The sequence below is a fragment of the Onychomys torridus genome, chromosome 1 (genome assembly GCF_903995425.1).
Source record: "Onychomys torridus chromosome 1, mOncTor1.1, whole genome shotgun sequence".
Classification (NCBI taxonomy): domain Eukaryota; kingdom Metazoa; phylum Chordata; class Mammalia; order Rodentia; family Cricetidae; genus Onychomys; species Onychomys torridus.
The window spans coordinates 17383011-17405888 of record NC_050443.1 but is presented as its reverse complement, the minus strand read 5'-3'; the positions used below and the strand labels follow the sequence as shown (position 1 = coordinate 17405888).

At 52.1% G+C, this 22878-nt stretch overlaps 3 protein-coding genes across 4 annotated transcripts in view; 2 read left to right on the top strand and 1 right to left on the bottom strand.

Moving 5' to 3' along the window:
• On the bottom strand, window positions 1-4313 carry Atf5 (activating transcription factor 5). 2 transcript variants are annotated; one of them, XM_036193887.1, is made up of 3 exons: window positions 4082-4313; window positions 2826-3101; window positions 1-1239 (listed from the first exon to the last, which is right to left on the bottom strand). In XM_036193887.1, the coding sequence occupies exons 2-3, from the start codon at window positions 3001-3003 to the stop codon at window positions 575-577; spliced, it is 843 nt and encodes a 280-aa protein (XP_036049780.1). In that variant the 5' UTR covers window positions 3004-3101; window positions 4082-4313; the 3' UTR covers window positions 1-574. The 2 variants fall into 2 exon arrangements, with proteins under 2 accessions (XP_036049780.1, XP_036049773.1); XM_036193880.1 differs by lacking the exon at window positions 4082-4313 and adding an exon at window positions 3204-3449.
• Window positions 4051-22878, top strand: part of Il4i1 (interleukin 4 induced 1) — a 28660-nt gene continuing 9832 nt past the window's right edge. Inside the window, exon 1 of the mRNA XM_036193773.1 lies at window positions 4051-4155. The gene's annotated coding sequence lies outside the window, so the exon portion shown is untranslated. The remainder of the gene's footprint in view (window positions 4156-22878) is intronic.
• Nup62 (nucleoporin 62) lies at window positions 4076-22457 on the top strand. Its single transcript, XM_036193832.1, has 2 exons — window positions 4076-4155; window positions 20125-22457. The coding sequence occupies exon 2, from the start codon at window positions 20203-20205 to the stop codon at window positions 21757-21759; it is 1557 nt and encodes a 518-aa protein (XP_036049725.1). The 5' UTR covers window positions 4076-4155; window positions 20125-20202; the 3' UTR covers window positions 21760-22457.

Below are 22878 nucleotides of genomic sequence, written 5' to 3'. Positions count from 1 at the left end.
CCACAGGAAATTCTGCATTTTATTTGTGCCCATAACCCTGGATGATCAGCCCCACTAGCTGCAACCCTTTCCCAACACCTTCACGAAACACTGGCTCTCTCCAGAGCTAAAATGACCCCTAGTTGCCCACTACAGCCACCCCTCCTCTCCCTTGGCCGGCAGACCTGCTCTGAGGACTTGGCTCTCTCCCCTTGGCTGCTTCTCATTGGTGTTCCATGTCCCTGCCTTAAAACCCTCCCACCCTGACTAGTCCTCACCAGCACAGCTACTCTGAGTGGCTTCCTGCCTTACCTCCATACCAGGCCTGGCAACCCCACACCCAACTAAGGACTACCTGCAAAAACACACTTGTTTTAGACTCCAGAAACCAGGGATCAGGCTAGATCCTCAAATTCCCTGAGGGCCCTGGTTCCTCAGTTGCACTGAAGGGGTACGGAAACTGACTAAGCCAAATAACCCACAGTGGGGATAGGTGGGGAAACCCACACATGGGTTAGGAGAGTAAAAGGGAGGGCTGGGTAAAGCTGGAGGCAGAGGAATAATGGACCTCCCTCCCCCAGCCTGGACCTGCACCCTAGGTGCTGCGGGTCCTCTGGCTTCGGGCCTTGTACACCTCGATTAGCAGGTCTTTCACATACTGGATCTCCCGCTCCACTGACTCGGCCCTCTCCCTGAGCTCCCGGTTCCGTGCCTCCAGCCCCTGGCACTCGCCCTCCAGGGCCTCGCCCTCTGCCCGCTTTCTCTGGCGGTACCTGAGAGCTGCTGACTTGTTCTGATCTCTCTTCTTCTGCTTGCGATCCCCTCGGGCACTGGCAGGACTAGGGTAAGGGGCTGGGCGAGATGGTGAAGGCAGAGGGGCCAGAGGAGGAGGTGGCTGCTGGGGGACGGGCAGGGTTGCCAAGCCTGCATCCCCTGGACCAGCATCGCTGCGGCAATAGACAGCCAGCAGATCCAGGGTATCCAGAGTAGGGGGCTGGGGGAGGTCAAAGGTGGGCAGGGGCAAGGGCAGGGGCAGGGAGGGTGCTGGTGGCGGTGGCGGGGAGGGTGGTGGGAGGAGTGGGGCATCAAGGAAGAAGTCTTCCATCTGTTCTAGCTCCTTCTTGAGCAGGGATGCCATGGCTTCCAGGTCAGGGGGCGCTGGAGAGGGTGGGGGGAGGGTCCCTGGGGGTAGAGGGGCCTCCAGAGGGAGGAGGGCCGTGAAGTCAACCCGCTCTGTCATCCAATCAGAGAAGCCGTCACCTGAGGATGGGGGGGGACATAAAAGGCCCCTGAGGTCTGTCCTTTACCCACTTGATGTTCACTCATGTCCCATTCACTCAATGTGACAAGTGACCAGCTAGCCAGCCATCCAATCTATAGATCTGTCAGCAGACCAGTAAGTCAGGGCTGAAATCAGTGAGCCAGGCAACCAACACACCCACACCCATTAACTAGGTCCAGCAGTCAACAGACCGACTAGCTTACCCACCAAGCCACTAACCAATGAATCAACCAACTAAATCAGGGAGCCATAGAATCTACCAGCCAACTAACCAACCAACAAACCAGGCACCAACAGCCAGGCAATCATACAACAAACTAGCCAACCAATCAACAAACATTCATTAATCAATGAACAAACCAACCAACCAGTCAACCATAGTTTACCAAACAACCAACAAACTTAGCCACTAAAAGTGAATGAGGCAACCAACCAATCAGCCAACCATCCAGTTCAGTAGTCAATCAAGTAAACCATGAAGTAGGCAATGAACCAATGAACCAGAGTTCACCAGCCAACAATCAGCTAACCCACTAACCAATGAACCAGTCAACCAACCAATCAGCCAATCAAACAGTTCACCAGCCAACTTGTTGATAAACTAATTAACTCACTAATCAATCAATACATAAGCCAATCAATGAATCAAATCAGTCAACCAATCAAGTCAGCCAATCAACCAATTAATTTACCAACTAACCAATGAAATAATTAGCCAACCACTCAGTGAAACAGGTCAAGCAACTAATGACCCACACAACAAAAGTCAGCTCTTATTTCTATAACCATTCTCTTTACTGGAGGGCTGGCGGACTGCAGTCCCCACCTATGTTTTCTCTCATTTACTCATTTATTTACTTATTTATTTATTTCAGATAGGGTCTCATGTAGTTCAGGTTGGCCTTGGCCTTGGCCCTGCTCTGGAGCTGAGGACAGTTTTAAACTTCAGATCCTTCTGCCTCTCTCCCAGGGTGCTGCGCGCGCTCTCTCTCTCTCTCTCTCTCTCTCTCTCTCTCTCTCTCTCTCTCTCTCTCTCTCTCTCACACACACACACACACACACACACACACACACTCCATCTATTCATTCTTGTTTCCTGTTTTTGAGAAGGCTAGGTTAGCCTGCCACTTGTGGGCTCAAGAGGATGAGAAGCCCCTTGCACAGGGGGAACGATAGGCTTGTGCCACCAGGTGCAGCAACTCATTCCATTAATTACTGAAATCTCAGTCTGGGCCAAGCATCTGTTACACAGTCGAAAGAGGATGATGTCTGCCCGAGTTTCTTACGTGGAACCACCCCCAGGTCTTCTCATGGCTCCTTTCTTCTCATCCCTTAGCCCTCAGTTCAGATGCTGTCTAAGGAGAAGGCTACGCCAGACTTCTCTGGGTCTTCCATCCCTTTCAGCTCAGTGCTGTTTTCCTCTTATCTCTTGTGTTTTCTGATGTTCCATGAGCTTAGGGATCCCTTGCTCTGAACCCTGAATACCTACAACCGTGCTGGGCACCCTGCAGGCCCTCAGTACTGATCTGGTGAATGCCCCCTCCCCTGCCTCCAGCACTCTTACCTGCCAGGGGCTCGCCCCCCCCTGGAAGCCCGCCCTCCAGGGCTCCCCCAAGGACCTCATAGGGGCCCAGGGGGGCAGGGGCCAGGGGGAGTTTCCCATAGTCTACGAGCCAGCCCAGCCCGCTAGCTGGGAGCAGGGCCCTGTCCAGTTCCAGCCCCAGGGTCGCCAGAAGTGACATGGCTGAGGCTCGGGCGCAGGGCACGGATGGCAATGGAGCGGCAGCTTGGGAGACTGTTCAGCTGGGTGAAGACAGGCACCAAGACAAGGGTGGAGGACCTGTGAGGGAGACAAGAGCGGGTGACCCACAGGCTGCTCACGCACACTTCTCTCCCCAAATTCCGGAGCGCCACACATTCCCCTCCAGCGCCTCCTACCCACCTCATCTCCTCCTCATGAAACTGGAACCCCAAGGGGTTTCCTTTTAGCCATGCCCCTTCTGCATTCATATTTCCACTGGGTTACAGTCCCTTTATAGTCCACCGACCCCACAGGGGTTCCCAGAGGAAGTCTGCCATGCCTGGGCCCTTCATCAGGGTCACACACTCAAAGCCCACTTCCGTAAAATTTTAGGTGACTTCACAGACGCTACGCGAAGCCCCGCCCACTCGCCTGTCTACCTCAGTTCCCGCCCTCAACTAGCAAGTCCCCAGAGGCCGCCCCTATGGCCCTAGCTCCACCTCCTTCTTAAAGGCGTTCCCAAGCCTTGTCCTCCCTGTCAATCTAAACCAGTCCCCGCCCTAGAAGGTGTCTGATTGGAGGGAAGCTGGGCCCGGGCTGTCTAAACCCCACCCTTCCTTTCTGCCTGTTAGCCAAGCGTCAAAGCGCACGCTCAGTCCCTGAAAGCCGTCCCTTGTTGCGTCACTAGTGCGCACGTTTAGCCAACTACCGGCTGCCCTTCGTAGTTCAGGCCTCGGATGAGCTAATGCGCGTGCGCAACAGGGTGTGGGTCGCATCCTCTGAGTGCAGGGAGGAAAAGGATCTGGGCAGTGGCGCGCAGGCGCGCGAGCCGACCTTAAGCCTCTCCCACCCCCCCCCCCAACTCTCCAGAAACACCCCCCCCCACGGCTCGAGCCAAGTGCGCATGCTCAGGGCACCGGCCCCCGGGGGGTCGCCATTTTCCCCTCCTCTGCGCCTGCGCGACCGTGGTTCCTCGCTGTTGGTCCCCCGACCCCCACGAGGTCGGCCCGCGAAGCCCCGCGAGCTCTGTGAAAGGGCGGGAAAGGCGGTTGGAGAGGGAGGGGCGAGCGGTTACTCACTCCATGGCTGCGGGGAGAGGCGGCGGCGGCGGCGGCCTCGGCTGAACGGTCGGTGGGAGCAGAGTGCTGGCGCGGTGAGCGCGGGAACAGGGCCGGGGGCACGACGGGAGCACGGCTACAGAGCCATGGCGGAGGCGGGGCGGGCGGAGGCGGCTGGCGGGAGCGTTAGCAGAAAGGGCTCTGAGACGGTGGAGAATGAGCGGCCCCGGGGCCTGGGGACAGATATACCGGGGGCGGCGCAGCGCGGGCCGCCCGGATCCCTCCGCGCCCCGCCCCCGCGTGGCCCCGACGGGGCGGTGGCGACCCCGGGCCGCCATGTCGCCCGGACCCTCCCGACGCATGCCCCGTGCGGAGGGCTCGGGGCTCGATCCCGGCTTTGATGGGATCCCACCCCATCTCCCTCTCACCCGCGACCAGCGCCTCGCCACCAGTCCCCAGCCGATGTCTGCCCCGAGAGCCTCCGGGCCGAGTGGAAAGCAGGAGCAAGATAATGTCCCCAAAATGTTTGTAGATAGACGTGTAAACGCACAGATAGAGCAGCTATGGGAAGTAGGCCACGGATTCCTAATCACAGGGCTCTAGTTCAACTTTTTTTTTTTTTTAACATTTATTGTGTATGTGTGCGGAGGTCAGAGGACAACTTTGAGGAGTCGGTTCTCCCACCATGTGGGTCCCAGAGATGGAACTCGGGTCGTCAAGTTTGACAGCCTTTACCCGCTGAATCATTTCACCTACTTCTTCTATTCGGTGTCTTTTGTTTTAGTTAAGAACCCTGGGATGAACTCTTAATCTCTCCATCCAGCCCACCTCCCAAGGTTTCTCTTTGCCAGCTTCCACTAGTCCTCAGCCCTGCTGACCTCTTAGCTCTCATCAGATGGTTCATTGTTTTGCCCCTTGCTCTGACTTCCTTTTAGTCCTTGGCCTCTTGCTGACCCCACTATATTTGACCCTGTCTAAAATAGGACGTTTATTTTCCATGTAGTATAAGAAGCCCTAGTGTCCTTCCCCAGGCTGATGTGTGAACCGCGTTTCCCACCCCATGGCCATCTGTATCTGTATATTTGTAGCAGCTGAGAGACTGAAGCCAGATCCAAATTGACGTTGAAGACTGGGCTCTGTCCCAGCACCACAGAAACTGGGCTTGGTGCTCACCTGTAATGCCAGTGTTTGGGAGATGGAAGCAGGAGAACTCATGAGTTCAAGGCGTTTTTAAGAAAGCAAAGATTTAAAGGCCAGGCCTGAGCCGCTGATGGCTCAGGTGGTCGTCTCTGGACTGTCCTCAGGACCCATGTGGTAGGAGGAGAAAAGCAACTCCAGAAAGTTGTCCTCTGACCTCCACTGCACTTGAGTGGTGGCATGTTGTCTGCATACTGAGTAAGAGTGTAATTTTTTAAAAGTTCAAGGCTTGCCTGGACTAGAAAGTGAGTTCTTGGCCCATCGAGGGGATTTACCCATTTTTTATATATATATATAATGGGCTGGGCTTGTAGGTCTGTGGTAGAGTGCTGCTTTCAAGGTCCTGGGTTCCATCCCTGGTATTGTAAAAGCAAAGCAGGTGGGCAAAGCTGATTTTGAAAATTATAAGAAGTCCTTGGGAGCTGACCGTCTTCCCTTGGAGTTTGCACCTTTCTGTCTGCTGCCAGTGTGTGAGCACAGGTTCTGTAGCCACATGATTGGTGTTCAAACTGTGCCCCACTTGCCAGCTACGGGGCTGTGGTAAGTCTGTGTGCAGTGTGCTTAAGCTGGTCACTGAGAGAAAGGCTGCTACAAGTTCAGACGGATGTGTTCTGTCTCCTGGCATGCCTTCAGAATATCACTGGTCTTCCACTTTTTTTTCCTTTTCTTGTGGTATGCATTAGGGATTGAATTCGTATGCTTTGTATTTAATAGGCCAAGCCCTCTTCTACTGAGCTACATATTCACCCCATAGAGGTATGTGTGTTTTGTGGTTTTTGTTTTGAGAGTCTCTTGCATTCCAGGCTGGCCTTGAACTTGGCTTTGTAGCTGAGGATGGCCTTGCACTGCTGAGTCTTCTTGCCTTCACCTCCCAAGTGCTGAGATGACAGATGTGCACCGTATCCTCTGTATGTAGATAGATCCAAGGGCTTCCTGCATGCTTCATCCCTGGTCCCTTTCCATAGGTGTTTCATTTTGAGACAGTACACTGTGCTGCAGTGCCCATGGCGCCCTTTACTTTTGTTTTTTCGAGACAGGCTTTCTCTGTGTAGCTCCGGCTGTCCTGGAACTTGCTCTGTAGACGAGGCTAGCCTCAAACTCATAGAGGCATGCCAACACTGCCCAGCAAATTTGCTATTTTAAAGTAAACTTTTGGAATAGAGAGGTTGCAAAGACAGCACAGAGTGGGGTACCAGGCCCATTGTTTTCCCCCATGGTGCATCTGTCATAGCCAAGGAAGGAAGGATCTGCACACTTTTTCTGTCCCAGGGTCCCACCCAGATGCAGTCCCTCCCCCATCCACCTTGACTCAGTCATGCTGAATGGGTGCTGCTTCCCACATTTGCTGCCATGTCCTTCTCAGCACGTGTGCAGCCATCACTTTGTGGTGGTTGTGGTGGGGGGTCATCCATGGAGACCTGCCACCTTACATCTTGGCACCCGAGCCTTGTCCAGTAATCAGGTCTGTGTTGTGTGTGCCCATCACGTGTGTTCTCTCTCCCTGACCCTTACCCAGACTTAAATGGCAGCCTTGACTCTCCTCTCACAAAAACAAAACACAAAGTCCTGTGGGGAGCCAGGAGCAAGGGTGGAGCTGCTTGGAACTCTTTTCTGATGCGGAGGGGCCTGAGCTGAGGAGTGAGGAGGCTGGTTGCAGGCAGTTGCGTCAGCCTGGCTCTGATGGGTAGGAAGGGGTGAGGGATTCTCTGGGGGCCACGGAGCACCTGGCAACAGCAGCTCCCGGGTAACAAAGCCCTGGGTAGGAGGTCCCAGAGCAGCAGTGGGGAGGGGATACTTGGAGGGGCGTGCCCGGGCAGAATCCAGAGAATCTGGGGCTTTGTGCTAAGAAGAAAGCCTGGCACATCCCAGAGGCCCCTAACTTGGTTATGGAAAACAAGACTGAGGCCTGGAAAGGGGAAGAGAATTGTGCATGGCCACAGTTGTCCTTGATAGAGCAGGATTCCCCACCCTGCCAGGGTCCTGTGAGTCCTCAAACCCAGACCATTACCTAGGTTTTTTTCTTTGCTTCAGTTGCTAGATGCTATCCATATAACATCCTGCCCTAGAGAAAACATACTTTACTTGATCTGCTTTTTAATTTTTGGTTAGTATGCAAAGAGAGGTTCCACTTGCTATATATCTTTGATCTTGTCCACCCATCTGCTTCCCTCATACCTGTACTGTTGGCAGCAAGCCCTGGTTTCCCGACTGAGGTTACAGCCCTATGTGATAGAAAAGGTTTGGGCTTTTTGGTGCCTGCTTGTGTCTTGGTTTCCATCTGCAGAGTAGGGTGAACACTGGCCTGTCAGTTGACAATGTGAGTGCATGTGGCATTGTAGCTGGCTGTTTCCTGACTAAGAGGACCCAGCTGGTACGGGGAGGAGATGATGAGTCTTCACCAGCACACACTGTCATGCTTGGGTACTAAGGGTGTAGCCGAGGGAGAGCTCTTCGAGGAGCTCAGGGTCTGGTGTAGCTTCCCTTCCTGCCCCACCATACTTGTACATTCTGACCTGCCAAACAGATGGATGTCTGTGTCCATGACCATCTCCTCCAGTACCCAGAGTACAAGGTCAGGACTTTGTTCTTCCCCAGAGACCTCCCCACAGCCCCCAGCACTGTGCCCCCACCCCACCCCCATACACACACCAGAGTCAGCATGCCATAATCCTCACGGACAGGGCTAGGGGTCAAGTTAAGCTGTGTCACTAAGGCCGGGGGGCGGGGCTTGGAGGTGGGCGTCCTGGCAAACAAGGGCGAGAAGGCCAAGGCCAGTTCAGCTGGGGAAAGGGCAGTGCCACGTGGCCAGGTGCTCAGAGTTCTCTAGAGGCCTCCATTGTAACTCATCACCACCAAGTTGGCCCCATGCTTCTGTGCCAGCTCCTGCATTGTGGGTGTCACCTGTACTGGTTATTCCCCCTTGCTGCTGTGACAGGTGGAAACTTAAAGGACTTGGACAGCATACGCTTGCCACCTTAGAATTCTGGAGAGTCCCACCTGGCCATATCGAGAGGTGGCCTCATTTTGAGGATGTGGCCCCGTGTATCCTTCAGGCCTGCCTCTCTGCCTCCACCCTGGCAGCTTCTCCTTCTGAGCTTCCTGCTTTCCTTACAGAAGCCTTGTGTTTGCGCATTGGGCCTTCTCAGATAATCCAGGGTAATTGAGTCTTCCAAGGAGCCTTCATATAACTTGTCTACACAGAATGCTTTGCCAGTTGGATAGTGTTCACAAGCCATGGGGGACTGGTGTGGATGAATCTTGGGTGGCCATTATCCAACCTGCCACATCTTTCCTCTCCACCTGTGTCATCTAGGAGATATATACCCTTAGCCTGAATAGAGGGAAAGACCAGGAGAGACTACTGGTAGCAGTTGACACTGTAGTGTTCTGGAACTTAGGCGCCAGTCCTGATCACTGTGTGCCTGGAACCTTGGTAAACAGGGATAGTGACGGCGACTTCAGGGCAGTGATAGTAGAGGGTTAGTTGTGAACACGCCCAGTGTCTGGACTGAGCTGTTCCAGAGGGGCAGGAGGGCCCTCTTGAGCTCCCCAATCACACCTGAAAGGGATTGCTGATTGAGCTGGGCAGCCGTGGAGGTCTAGATTTGGTCTGAGGTTCAAGTTTAGATTATTAGCGAATACTTGAGAACTTGAATTCCCCACCAATTTGTGTCTGGTCTCTTGGAGCTTTAGTGTGGAGGGTTGAAGTCTACATTCTCTATGGCTATACCACATTCCAGAGTTGCTGAGAACTTTTGTGGGGAGGGACATGGAGAACAAGTGACTGCTAGGAGGGGTCCTTTACCCTTTCTGCCCCTTAGCTGCCTTCTGTGCCCCAACAGATGCCACCTCCTACAGAGGTGAGGGGATTTTCAGTCAGCAGAGGTCAGTAGTGAGTGACCTGGGGCTTTCTCTGGGTTGTATGCTAATGGGGCCATGAGCTCTACTGGGATTGGTTAGATAATATTGGCTTGATTATTTTGGAGGTTGCTCTCTATTGAGATATAATGCACAGTAGTCCCATCATCATGGTATGTCACATTCTCTGCAGCCTTGCCTGGGTGGTAGTTCCATGAGATGTTGCTTTGTGCCACAAGCTGGGTCAGAGGGATTGCTGTAGCCCCTTGCACTCCCACAGCCTTCCCACTGCTAGGGTTACCAGCATGAGCCCTGCCATGGCCTGCAGGAGTGCCTCATCACAGAAGAAAGTAACTGGGCCTGAACACAGCAGAACAGTTTGGCCTGCAGGAACAGATAGGAACCGAGGGGAGAAGACAGGTGTGAGCCACACTGTAAAGACTTCAGGAGCTCTGGATTCCTTGCTGCCCCCGCATGGGTGTGCACACCCCACTCCCTGGGAGACACTGAGAGGTCTTCTCAGCAGGGCTATCCACAGCAGTTGGGGACAGGAGGTGCTCTCTGTTTCTGCTGAGTTGGATTTGAGAGTGGCACCTAAGCAGATCTGGGATGTCGTGTGGGACTGGAAGACTAGAGGTGTCTTGTGATGTGTAGGGGGGAAATGTCTTGTAGGAGAGGTTCAGCGGGCAGCTGCTGAAGTTCTCTTGGCTTCGGTGGGACAGTAACAGTTCCCCACCTCATTTGCTGGGAGATTGTCACACATGGTGATAGATGCTTAACCTGGTGGTACAGGCTTTGTAACCCTGGCTCTTGGAGGTGGAGACAGCTGGAGTGGCTAATTTTGAGGTCCTGGCAACTTTGAGACTATCAAAAATAAAAATTTTTAAGGGGCTAAGGGTATTGCTTAGTTCAGTGATAAGGCCCTCTTGGCATACAAGGCACTGGTTCTCCCAGAGCTACAGCAAGGGAGGGTGGGGGGCCACCCTGCCCTTGGCCTGCAGCCTTTATGACTCGATCCCCAGAGAAACATTCCATGTAGCCTGGGTGAGCCCTGCCTTCTGTCAACTGCCTCTTCAGAAAACTGTTGGCTGAGAGAAGGGCTGGGAAAGTGCATAGTGACAAAGGAGCCCCCTGAGCACTCTGTAGTACTTCCTGGTATTCACTCAGATGACCAGGCCATTTCAGCCCATTTCCTCCCAGCTGGCCTACCTAGCAACTGATCTTTGGTCTTAGGACTCACTCCCAAGCAGAGCTGTATGGTACTGTGCTGCCTCTGCCCCCACCCCTATTATTTGTTTGTTTAGAGGCAAGGTCTTGCTTATAGCCCAGGCTGGCCTCAAGACTTTCAGCAATCTTCCTGTCTCAGCCTCCCAAGTGCTGGAAATATATGCATATACTGCGACAGGCTTCTTTATTCTTTCTGAGGCTAACTTATATATTCCATGGATGGATGTGTCAGGTCTGTTTAGTCCTTCATTGGTTTTGATGAACTGATGAATGATGTTACTGCCCTGGGGGTACATGTGCAAGGCAAGCTTATGTTGAAAGAAACTGACCTTAAGGCACTTCCATTTTGTTTACAAAGTGGCTGCCACACCCTACAGCATCACAATTCGTCTCTTCTGTGGCCACCCTAGTGGTTGTGAAATGGAACATCTTTGTGGTCTGCCTTGGATTTTCAGGAGGCTGGTGGTGAGGAAAATTCCCAAGGAATTTGCCTTAAATGACATGGTGACCTGAGACTACCACCCCTTCCTACCTTGTGTAGCTTAGCTTCTCTACGTCTCTGTAACAATGGGCCCTTGTAATAGCTTCCTGGACTCCTCCTTGACAATGCTCTGGGGAAGCCTGACATTATTACCTCCTGGAGCTTCTGGTACTGTCCTTAGCAGAACTTGCCATTGTTTTGTCAAGGTATTGTCCTGTAGCTCACTTGTGTTGGCTGTCAGCTCTAAAGGACAGGTAGTTGGCTGGAGGAGTGGGTTCATTTTGCTTGGGAAAACCTTGCTCTGGGTGGCATTTGAGATTTGAAGTAGTTGGGTTGGAAGAGACATGGACTTGGCCAAACAATGTCTTTATCTAGTTTAACACTGGGTGTTGCAGGCTGAGCTGTGCCTTACTGTCTTTGTTGGCCACACAGGTCTGTCCTGCTTGCTGTGATGGGTGCTGAGTGGCCAGCTTGTGTTTATTGTTAATGTGTTGGTACAGTAGGGTGTGTAAGGCCTGGAGCCTCCTCTGGATGAGGGCATGTCTGAGACTCTGATGACTAGAGCAGATAAGTGGCAGGCTGCCGGGTACAGTTGCTGATCCTGGGGAGCTAGCATGTGCTACACAGACAGCCAGCAGCCTACCCCAAGTGCACCTGGAAACAACTGGCTTCCCAGCCCTGTTGGAGGGGATAACACTGTTGAATTTCCTGAGTGTCTGTCAGATAGTGTGAATGGATAAAATGTGTCCCAACCGTGGAGTGTAACTGCAGCTGGGGTCAAAAACAAGCTGGAGGTGGGTTTACAGGGTAGTCTGTGATACACACACACTCAAGGGTTAATGCCGGCCTGTCCCTAGGGGACATGCTACAGAAGCTTCTTAGAGCACTATGGGAGTGTGTGTGTGTGTGTGTGTGTGTGTGTGTGTGTGTGTGTGAGAGAGAGAGAGAGAGAGCGAGAGAGAGAGAGCGAGCGTGAGAGAGAGCGCAAGAGCACTTTTGTGAGATTATGTGCCTCGTGCATGCTGTGCCCAAGAAGGCCAGAGGGCAACTCTAGCACTGTAGTGAGAGGAAGCTGTGAGCCACCTATCTATTGTGGGTGCTGAGAACTAAACTCCTGCCCTCTGCAAGAGCAATACGTGTTCTTCTTAACTCCCCAGCCAGCTCTCCAGTCTTTTTCCTTTTTGAAACTGTCTGTCTTGCTATGTAGTCCAGGCAATACTCCTGCCTCAGCCTCCCTACTGCTAGATTACGGTCATGAACCATTAGGCAAGGTGTGTTGGCTGTAGGAGGTGAGAGCAGGGGAGAATTTTGAATTTCATGTTTCCCTATCAGAACAAAATAACAAGTGGGGTCGGGCATAGAAGAAAGAGATTTCAGTGAAAGAGAGAAACTGTTGTTTCAAATGAGTAGGAGCAGACACTAGACAACACCTGTGACTTTAGTGGGGCCACTATATGCCCTGTAGCAAGACTCGGTCTCAAAAGGTACTTGTAGACCCTACTTGAGAACTAGGTGGGTGATGTGCACTGTAAGGATTGCTGCTTAAGCCTGGGGTTCAAGTTCATCCTAGCCAATGGCAGGACTCTATATCTCAAAAACCTTTCCATTAACCCCCTCCTGGTAGATGAGCTGGTTAGGTTTGGGGGAGTTGGTGTCTGTTTGTCACTTGCGCTGGTGGAGGCCCTAGGGAGTGAGGAAAGATGTAAATGCTAATTAGCTGTGAACTGACTTCTGAGGTACAGAAAGTTCGCTCTGGAGCTAAGAGAGAGAAGGCTGAGGACCTACAGATGCAGTCATTAGACACACAGGGACAGGATTTAGTCAGTGCCTCTGAAAGCCTCATGGCCTTCCTCTACCCAGTGAGAGACTGTACCTGCTTCAAACAGTGTCTTCCTCTGTTTGTTACTGCTTGAGACCAGATCTTGTCGTCAGAGCTGGTGTTGACCTCTAGATTCTCTTGGCCCTTTTTGTCTCTTTTTCTTTGACGTGATGGAAAAGTTTTTTTCCCCCTGTTTTTCTTTTTTAAGGTCGGCTGGTTCTTAGGCTTGATGGAAAAGTCTTAGAAGTGCGCATATGGGAAAGAAATGTGGTGGTAGCTGGGTGCCTGTTGGCTAGGGAGTGAGGAAGGAAAAGGAATGAGTGATGGTCCTCTTTCTTCCCCCTTTCCTCACCTTCCAGAGCCTTCTCCAGGGCCTCAGAAAACTCCCTCCCACCCCTCAACACTTAGCATAGAGGTCAGGCAGAGTTTGTGTTCAGGTAGTATCTGTGTGGTACTTTTGTGTGCCTCAGTCAGGTCATGAGTGCCAACCTTGAGTTGGAGGGGTACTACTGGTCTCCAAGGTGGGTGCTGTGCTTAGTTCGTCCTGATGGTGACATGGATGGCATTGTCATCTTGGGGAACACATTATCACAGTACGCAGGTTTCGATTTCTGAGATGATACAGGGGAAATGATACTGAGTAGCAGCCTTTTATGTGGGTGCACATGTGTGCATGAGGAAATCAGGACAGCTATTAGGAGTCAGTTTTCTCTGCCTTATGAGCCCTACAAGTGGAACTCAGGACACACAACTTGTGTTTGGACAGGGAAAGTGCAGAATGGTGTTTGCCTACATGTTTAGAAACTTTCTGGGAAAACTGGGTATGGTGGTGTTGACTTGTGATCCCAACACTCAGGGCAGCAGAATCCATAAATTCTAGGCCAGGTCTCCGTTCAAGAGACCCTAGACAGAAGCATGGATGTCAGCGGTGGCTTGGGACCAGTACTTGAGTATTGAACTAAGCCCATGTGATCAAACCACCAGATGTGGGGAGTGCACGTGTTTGTTGTGGAATAGAATATTTAACTGTGTGAAGATGTGTTGCTTTTGTTTAACAATGTCATTTAACTATGCTGTTACACCTTGCCTGCCGAAGGCACCTGATTGGTGTAATAACAAATTGAACAGCCAATAGCTAGGCAGAGGAGGGATAGGCAGGGCTGGTGGCCAGACAGGCAAGCAGAATGAGGTAAATGTGCCTCAAGGCAGCACGTAGATTAATAGAAATGGGTTACTTAAATTCATTCATTCATTTATCTATTTTGGGGTTTTTGTTTGTTTGTTTGTTTTGTTTTTTAGATTTATTTATTTATTTATTATGTATGCAGCATTCTGTCTTCATGTATCACTGTTGACCAGAAGAGAGCACCAGATCTCATTTCACGTGTTTGTCAGCCACCATGTGGTTGCTGGGAATTGAACTTGGGACCTTCGGAAGAGCAGATGGTGCTCTTAACCGCTGAGCCATCTCTCCAGCCCTATTTTGTTTTTTTAAGGCATGGTTTCTCTGTGTAGTTTTGGTGCCTGTCCTGGATCTTGCTCTGTAGACCAGGCTGGCCTTGAACTCATAGAGATCTGCCTGTCTCTGTCTTCTGAGTGCTGGGATTAAAGGCATGGGCCACTGCCCGATGGGTTACTTTAAATTAAAGAAAAACAAACAAATAAAAGCTAGCTAGAAACAAGCCTAAGTGAAGGCCAAGCATCCATAATTATTATTAAGTCTTCATGTCATGATTCAGGGGCTGGCGGTCCAAAAAGCCTGTTACACATGCTTGTAGAGGACAGAGGTCCTTGTGGGGTCTCTTCCTCCACCTTATTGAGACTGGGTCTCCCACTGGATCTGGTCTGGCCATCTAAAGGTTGCCTCAAGACTCAAAGGTGCCCTCTTGCCTCAGCCCTTCCCAGCTAGAAGGCACTGTCTGCTTTGCACTGAAGGAAACGTGGAATTAATTTGTTCCCCGAGGGTTAGAGGATTTTCTTCCATGAGAAAGGCAGTGGGGTGGTTCCAAGGAGACACGGCACATTGTGGGGATCATGTTATGGGGGGTTGGTGCGGCCCAGCCTCCCAGGGATCAGTTTCCCTCCATCCCTTTTTAAATTTATTTTTATTTTATGTACATTGGTGTTGTGCCTGCATGTATGTCTGTAAGGGTGTAGGATCCCCTGGAACAGGAGTTACAGACAGTTGTGAGCTGCCATGTGGTTACTGGGAATTGAACTCAGGTCCTCTGGAAGATCAGCCAGCGCTCTTAACCTTACTGAGCCATCTCTCCAAACCCCAGGTTCCCCCTTGTCTCAGCAAGGCAAACTTCTGGCTAGAAGGTTGTTCCACTTACAAAAGCAGCAGCAGGAACCCTTGTTCCTCCTAATTCCACCTTCTAAGTGCTGGCAAGTACAAGCGTGTGCCACTATGTCCATCTTGTTGGAGTTCTTAAAACTATTAACTGTCTTGCACCAGAAGGTTCCCGCAGAGAGCTAGCTGCTGTCCAGTCCTTCCCTGGCTCTGCATTGTCACAGCACCACCTGGTGGCCACTGGCTGTATGCCAAAACAAAACCTGTCAAGTTTTTTCCCACAGCCTGCACCTGACGGGGATCTGATTTCCATCCATTTTTTAATACCCTTGCTTTTTCAGATGGAAAACCTGAGGTACAGTGGCAATCTTAAGACTCATCCCGGTGCTAGGAGTGGAGGACTGGGTTTCAGGTGGACTCTGGGCCTGCTCTTTGTCCTAGGGCTCAGTGATGGCTTGGGTACTGTAAGAAAGTGGGGGCAGCAGGAGTCTGGGGTAAGGATGCCATCAGGGCTCCCATCTCCACTGTATGGCTGGCCTGAGCCTCTGCTGTATTCCCTTGAAGAGGTTAGTTACAGCCTGTACCTTCTTTGATGCTGTTGTCCATTCAGGAAGGTTCCAGGGCCTATTGAGTGGTGCTCTGGCTGGTATTGTGACGTAACATGGCAGTTGCCAGCTCTTGTTCAGACTAGCCATGAGCACTTACATAGTGCCCAGAACAAAACAGATACCATCATCCTTGGTCAGTCCATCACAGATAGCTTATTGCTGCTGAGGTCTCTTGGTGGACAGTGCTTACTGTGCATATGAAGATATATATGGCCCTGGTGATGCAGCATCCACACCTGACTCCGTGGGTGTGGGTGTGTGTGCACGCGCGCGCACCCCCATCTCCAGCTTCCTCTTGACACCACACTAGACTTTCCAACTGTGCCATTTGTTTGTTTTGTGCCTCCTGTTAAATGAGCTCTGTTCTGCACATGGCCTCTCGGTTCCCTCTGGCTACTCACTGACCACCATGGGTGAGGGGTCAAACCAGCACAAATGGGATGACACCTTGTGATCCAGCTTCCTGGCTTGTGACCTCTTCTTCCTCCTCTTTTGTAGTTGGTTGGTTTTGTTTTATTTTGTTTCTGGCTTTTGTTTTGTTTTACTCTTTGCTCTTTGGGGGCCCACCACCCAACTCCCAAATAAATACACGGAGACTTATTCTTGCTTATGAATGCCCGGCCTTAGCTTGGCTTGTTTCTAGCCAGCTTTTCTTAACTTCTCCCATCTACCTTTTGTCTCTGGGCTTTTACCTTTCTCTATTCTATATACCTCTTTCCCTCTTACTCCGTGGCTGGGTGGGTGGGTGGGTGGCCCTTGAAGTCCTCTTCTTCTTTTCTCTCTCCTCCCCCCTTGCTCTTCTCTGTTCTCTAGATTTCTCCTATACATTCATTCTCTCTGCCTGGCAGCCCAGCCTGTCCCTCTCTCCTGCCTACCTATTGGCCATTCAGCTCTTTATTAGACTATCAGGTGTTTTAGACAGTTAAAGTAACACAGCTTCACAGAGTTAAACAAATGCAACCTAAAAGAATACAACACATCTTTGCATCATTAAAAAAAAATACTCCACAGCATAAACGAATGTAACACATCTTAAAATAATATTCCACAACACTACTGAGGGACCTGTGTGATAGCCTTGGGTACAGATGGGTCATCCAGTGCTATCTCCATCTTGAGCTCATCTTGTGACTATCAAGTCCATTAGCCACATAAGGCACACGCTACCATCACACTAGCTTCTAGAGTATGCTAGTGATACCTGTAGCTTTGTTGAGCACAGCACTGCTACCACAGTGAGTGCTCAGCTTTCATGTGGATGAGTATGCAGGTGGGATTTGTTTGTGCTTCACCACTTGGGTTCAAAGGACAAGCCCTAATTCCCTGCTTGGTAAGCCATCTTGTTTAGAGTGGTGTTGAGTGTGCAAAGGAGTATGAGTGACTTTGGCAGGCCGGCTGTGACTCAGCACACAGATGATCGGGAAGCAAGAAGGACCTTCCACTGTCATTAAGGCTCACATCAGAAATCCCAGCACTCAGGAGGCAGGGGCAAGGCAGCCAGCATGGCCCAGAAAACTAACCAAGACATGGGTGGAAGGAGGTTGTAGAACTGGGAAGAAGGCTGGTGATCAGGCTGGGGAGAATGCAGCAGCCTAGGTGACATCTGGCCTCAGTGTGGCTGTCTAGCCCATGTGCCATGTTGTGAGCCTGCTTCCTTTCCCCTGGGCTCTCTTGGGAGCCTCTCCTGTGGTGAAGATGGATGGGCTTCCAACTAAAGGGCTTCCAAGGCTTAGTGGGTCATCACTTGCTCAATGAGTCAGACCCTGGCTTGTGCTTATTTCTGTCCCCAGAGCAGTTAAAGTTCCTGACCTGGCTCATCACCCCCAAACTTTCTCCCAGCACACTGCTTCCAGCTTCCTCTCCAGTTTAGCCCCATACTTGTCAGGCCCCTGTAGCTCCTTTAACAAAGAGTCTTGAGTCACCAGGGTGTAGATAAGTTCCAGGCTATATAGTGAGAACTCGTCTTTTTTTTTTTTTCTTTTTTTTTTTTTCTTTTAAAGTCTGAGTCATTGGCATGGCGTTTGTGGCTGTATCAGTACTGGTGCCAGTAACCAAGACCATCAGCTCCCGGGTGTTTGACAGGACTTGGGTGGCCCTCTCCTTTCAGTCGCTGGACCTCACACACGGTGCTGCCTACTGACAGCTGTCCTAGCAGAGACGGTATGGGTAGCCAAGCCATCAGCATCACAGGAGGATTGTGTCATGGACTGGGAGGAGAGCCACACACCAGGTGCAACTGAGTGCCTGTCTGAAACCAGGGAAGCTCACCTGAATCATGAGGGTCACCCCTGTGGTCTCTGACACCACCATAAGTCACATTAGCACAGACTGGTGGGTACCTATTCCGGGAACTTGGGTTCCCGCCATATGTCCTGGCACTGTGGTCTGAGCTGGTGACTTTAAACAGTGTCACACAACACCTTAGCAACATGAAGCTTAACAGTTTATTTTTAGTAACTACAAGCTTTCTATAAATGAGAATTCTCAGCTGCAGTTTACTAATAGCAAAAGCTTTCCACTGAGTCTTAAGAACTGACATAGGACGCATAGTTGATTGGGTGCGTGGGCAGCTTTACCTCATCCAGTCCAGGTGCTCACCAGTGAGGAAGTCTCTGTCATGCCAGAGTTGGCTGGGTGCTAAAAGGGCTCCCTCCAGTGGACCTGCTATGGCCTTTTCATAGTGAAATAACATTCCTTCTCCAGAAGCTTCTGTAAGCTCAAGGGGCAGGACCAGAGTTCAGAGCAGGCCTTACTTACCTGTGTTCAGTGAAGGAAAATGGAACCCGACTTTGCTTCCTCCTGAGTCCCATCACCCTTCTGTGCACTGTGCACTCATCTCTCCCAGGACTGCTGTGGGGCCAGGGAAGGAGAGCACCACATGGTGTTGTCTCCAAAGTAGGGCAGGGGCTGCTGCCCGGAAGCCTCAGGACTGCTGTTGTGGTTCCTGTCACAGCCTGATGACTTACTGAGCAGGGCCACAGACTAAATTCATAGTAAACCCGAGGTTAGCCACACTGGGGCTTCCTAAGAGCTTCACAGCTGGGCATTGGTACTACCCACAAGCCGCCGCCTTACTCGGAAAATGTCACAGGGACAGCGAGCACCCCAAGTCATGTCTTCATGTCAGCTGCTCAGCACCCTAGGTGCCACCTCACTTTGCTGAGGCAGGGACTGAGCTCAGAGAGGCTTAATGTTCTTGTTAATGCGAGAGGAGGACTGGGTTGCTCAGATCTGCTACACTTGCCATCTGTGTTTATTTCCTCCAGCTGTTGTCACAACCTACCATAGACTTAGGGCCTCAGAACAGCAGGCATGAGAGGGTACGACACTGTGTGCCTGTAATCCCCACAATGGAAAGATTGGGGCAAAAGGATTGTAAGGTTGAAGCTAGTCTGAGCTTCATAGTGAGACCCTATCCCAGAGAACAAAATGTCGGGGGGGGGGGGGGGGCTTGATCAATAGAGTGATTACCATGCAAGCATGAAGACCTGAGGTCAATCCCCAGCACCTCCATGAAAAAGCTGGACCTAGTGGCCAGTGCTAGAATCTCAGTGCAGGAGAGGTGTAGGCAGGTGGGTCCCTGGAGCTTTCTGGCCAGCCAGCCTGCCTAACTTAATTGGCGAGTTGTAGGTCCCAGTGAATCTCTCTCAGAAGATAGATAATAACTGAAAAAGACACGTCATTACCACACACAGTTTGGAAGCTGTGGTGCTTCTCTGCTGTGGAATGAGCCTTTGGGCAGTGCTGCTGCCCACAAAGGGGATGAGGTGCCTATCACCTCAAGAGGCCAGAGCAGGGGTCACACAGCTCTGAAGGGTCCATTCTGCTGCACTTGATTCCACATGGGATGTGTGTCTATGGTGTGGTATGAGACGTTCAACTTTGCATCTGTCTCTCTGTCCCACACCAGGATGGGGAAGTGCCCTGTGACTCCATTAGGTCCACTACCAGCTTCTGTCTCGCCATCTGCTAGCTTGTGGCCTGGGGAGATGACACAGCTTTCCAGCTACCTCCATAGTGCTGGTGGACAAAAATCTTACCTCCTAGGTGGTGCCTGCAGCGCTCCTGCCACCTTCTTCACCACATACGCTTTAGGCCCAGCAGCTGGATGCCGTTGCCTGGAGCTGCTTCACTAGAACTTGCAGAAATCCAGCACTCTAAGTGGGTGGACTGCGGTGCTGTTGGTTTACTTACTGAGTGCTCTTTCCTCTTCCCTTTGTTCCTTGCACCCATCACTGGTGGCATCTGATTGGCTGATCTGGGTCTCTGTCCCTGAGCACTGGATGGGCTCTCATGCCCTCCCCGAGTTAGGAGGCCCCAGGCCCTGGGCCTGCTGTGTTCCTTGTGCCCTGGTCCCACTCACTAGAGGGCCTTCTTAAGGACTGCCTCACACCTCCTCCCTGGTAGTGGAAGCTGCACGTGTCCGGAGTACTGAACCCCAGTTGGTTTACTGCAGCTTGTTAGGTTAGCAAAGGAAGAGGCAGGGCTGCTGCCAGCTCTGTGTCCAGCCCGCTACCCTCCACACCACTGAGCTTACCTGTCCCAAACCACCATCTGACCATGTCACTTCCTCTGCTCTAGAAACCTCCCCAAGGTTGCAGACGCTGACGGATTTGCCCCAGAATCGGAGTAGCTGCCACCTGGAGAGATTCCACAACCATGAGTGGGTTTAACTTTGGAGGCGCCGGGGCCCCTGCTGGTGGCTTCACATTTGGCGCTGCAAAGGCTGCACCTACCACAGCTGCCACTGGTTTTTCCTTCTCTGCTTCCGGCACTGGAGGGTTTAATTTTGGGACTCCCAGCCAGCCAGCCGCAACCACCTCTTCCACTGGCCTCTTCTCACTCACCACACAGACCCCAACCACACAGACCCCAGGATTCAACTTTGGAACAACGCCTGCTTCTGGAGGAACTGGCTTCTCGCTGGGGACCAGCACCCCAAAACCCAACCTGAGTAACACAGCTGCCACACCAGCTGCAGCCAACACTGGCAGCTTTGGGCTTGGCAGTAGCACCCTCACCAATGCCATCTCAAGTGCTGGCACCTCCAGCCAGGGGGCAGCCCCCACTGGCTTTGTCTTTGGGTCCTCTACCACCTCTGCTCCATCTACTGGCTCCACGGGGTTCCCCTTCACCAGTGGCAGTGCATCCCAGCCTGCAGCATCTGGCTTCAGCATTGGCTCTGTGGGTAGCTCAGCCCCACCCACAGCACTGTCTGGCTCTCCCTTCACTCCAGCCACGCTGGTGACCACTACAGCAGGCACAGCACAGCCAGCTGCTGCTGCGCCCGCCCCTGCCACCACCAGTACAGGCTCCACACTCTTTGCCTCCATAGCGCCTGCTCCTGCCTCATCCAGTGCTACAGCGCTGGCCCTCTCAGCTCCGGTGACAACTGCAGCCACCCCTGGTGCTGGAACTCTGGCCTTCAGCCTCAAGGCCCCTGGAGCAGCTCCTGGCACCTCCACCACCAGCAGCACCACCACCACCACCACTACCTCCTCTGCTGCCACTACTGGCTTTGCCTTGAGCCTGAAACCCTTGGTGCCAACTGGTCCCAGTAGTGTGGCCACTACTGGGACTGCTCTGCCTGGCTCCAGCACAGCAGCTGGGACTAGCACAAGTCCTGCGATGACCTACGCACAGCTGGAAAGCCTGATCAACAAGTGGAGCCTGGAGCTGGAGGATCAGGAGCGGCACTTCCTGCAGCAGGCCACACAGGTCAATGCCTGGGACCGCACACTGATTGAGAATGGGGAGAAGATCACCAGTCTGCACCGCGAGGTGGAGAAGGTGAAGCTGGACCAGAAGCGACTGGATCAGGAGCTGGACTTCATCCTGTCACAGCAGAAGGAGCTGGAGGACCTGCTGAGCCCATTGGAGGAGTCAGTGAAGGAGCAGAGTGGCACCATCTACCTTCAGCATGCCGACGAGGAGCGGGAGAAGACCTTCAAGCTGGCTGAGAACATCGATGCTCAGCTCAAGCGCATGGCACAGGACCTCAAGGACATCATCGAGCACCTGAACATGGCTGGTGGCCCTGCAGACACCAGCGACCCACTGCAGCAGATCTGCAAGATCCTCAATGCACACATGGACTCCCTTCAGTGGGTGGACCAGAGTTCTGCCCTGCTGCAGAGGAGAGTGGAAGAGGCCAGCCGTGTGTGTGAGGGCCGCCGCAAGGAGCAGGAGCGCAGCCTGCGCATTGCCTTCGACTAGCCCTGCATGAATGGGAGGGGCTTCTTGGATTACAGGGACGCTGGCTTTCTGTTATGTGGGTGTGCTGTTGAGAGAAATGTTCTTTGGTTTGACTTGCAGTTAGCAGAAGCTGTACAAGGCATGGCACTCATTGATGTAACTATGTGCTCTGGAGCCAGGCATGAATGTCACTGAGCTCTAGGCCAGCATTTAAAGAACAAGGGCAAGTGTTGAGTTCAGTACTGCCTCATGGCAGCTTCAGTTCCAGTCTGTCCAGCTCATCCAGTATGGCTGTGACAGTGGGGCAGAGTGCTCCAAAGGAGATACTGGCCAAAAACTTTACCTGGGATGGAGACATGGTGGGTTTGAAAGACCGAGGTTTCTGTACTTCTCCAGCTCCCATCTAGCCCATGTCCTCCAGAGCTTCTGCCACACAAAGCAGACTAACCAAGGCACACTGAGCTAACAGTTGTTTTGCGCTGGCTACCTCTTTCACCCCTACATTGTGGGCTCCTATGGCAAGGACTGACTGCCCTTGGGGCCAGAGTGAGAGCAGATTTGCTTCTGGATATCCCAGTGTCAAAACTATCTTAGTCATGGTCTTGAAGGCCAGCAGTCATGTCGTGGTCTGTTTCATTTCCCTGTGCTCTGTCTGCTGTAGCCTTTGTGGTCCCTGATCAAATATTGTTTTTCTAAATAAAGAAAACTTTGTGTAATCAGACCTGTGAGCGTAAGTAATGAAGAAAGGCCCAAGACCCGGCAGGGCAGGGTGGGGCACTGCTGGTGGAATATCTAGTCCTGTGCCGTTACTGGCTGAGTGAGCTACATGGACCCAGTCTCTACCTTCCTGGATTGGGTGGGCTGCAGGTGCAAGAGAAAGTCTTGTCCACCTGTGTGCACACGTGGGAGTCATCCATTACGCCCATGGGTGCGGGTGTCATTATGATGTCATCAGCAGTGGACAGGGAACACGGGGAGGTGACTGCCAGATGCTGGGCTCATGCCAAGCATTTGGGTGCCACTCCTACAGGACTGGGGACCCTGGACCAGCAGTCTGAAGATTCCAGAATGGGCCACAAGTTATTTCCTTGGATTGTGTTGGACTTCAGATCATGAGAGAAAGCTGGGGGATAGGGTGAG

What these genes read in the sequence shown, in the direction of transcription:
- Nup62 (XM_036193832.1), top strand. Translation starts at nt 20,203, where the DNA reads ATGAGTGGGTTTAACTTTGGAGGCGCCGGGGCCCCTGCTGGTGGCTTC.
- Atf5 (XM_036193887.1), bottom strand. Translation starts at nt 3,003, where the DNA reads ATGTCACTTCTGGCGACCCTGGGGCTGGAACTGGACAGGGCCCTGCTC. An exon ending in GGGGGGCGAGCCCCTGGCAG is followed by an intron (nt 1,240 to 2,825) that starts GTAAGAGTGCTG and finishes CCCCATCCTCAG; the next exon opens with GTGACGGCTTCTCTGATTGG.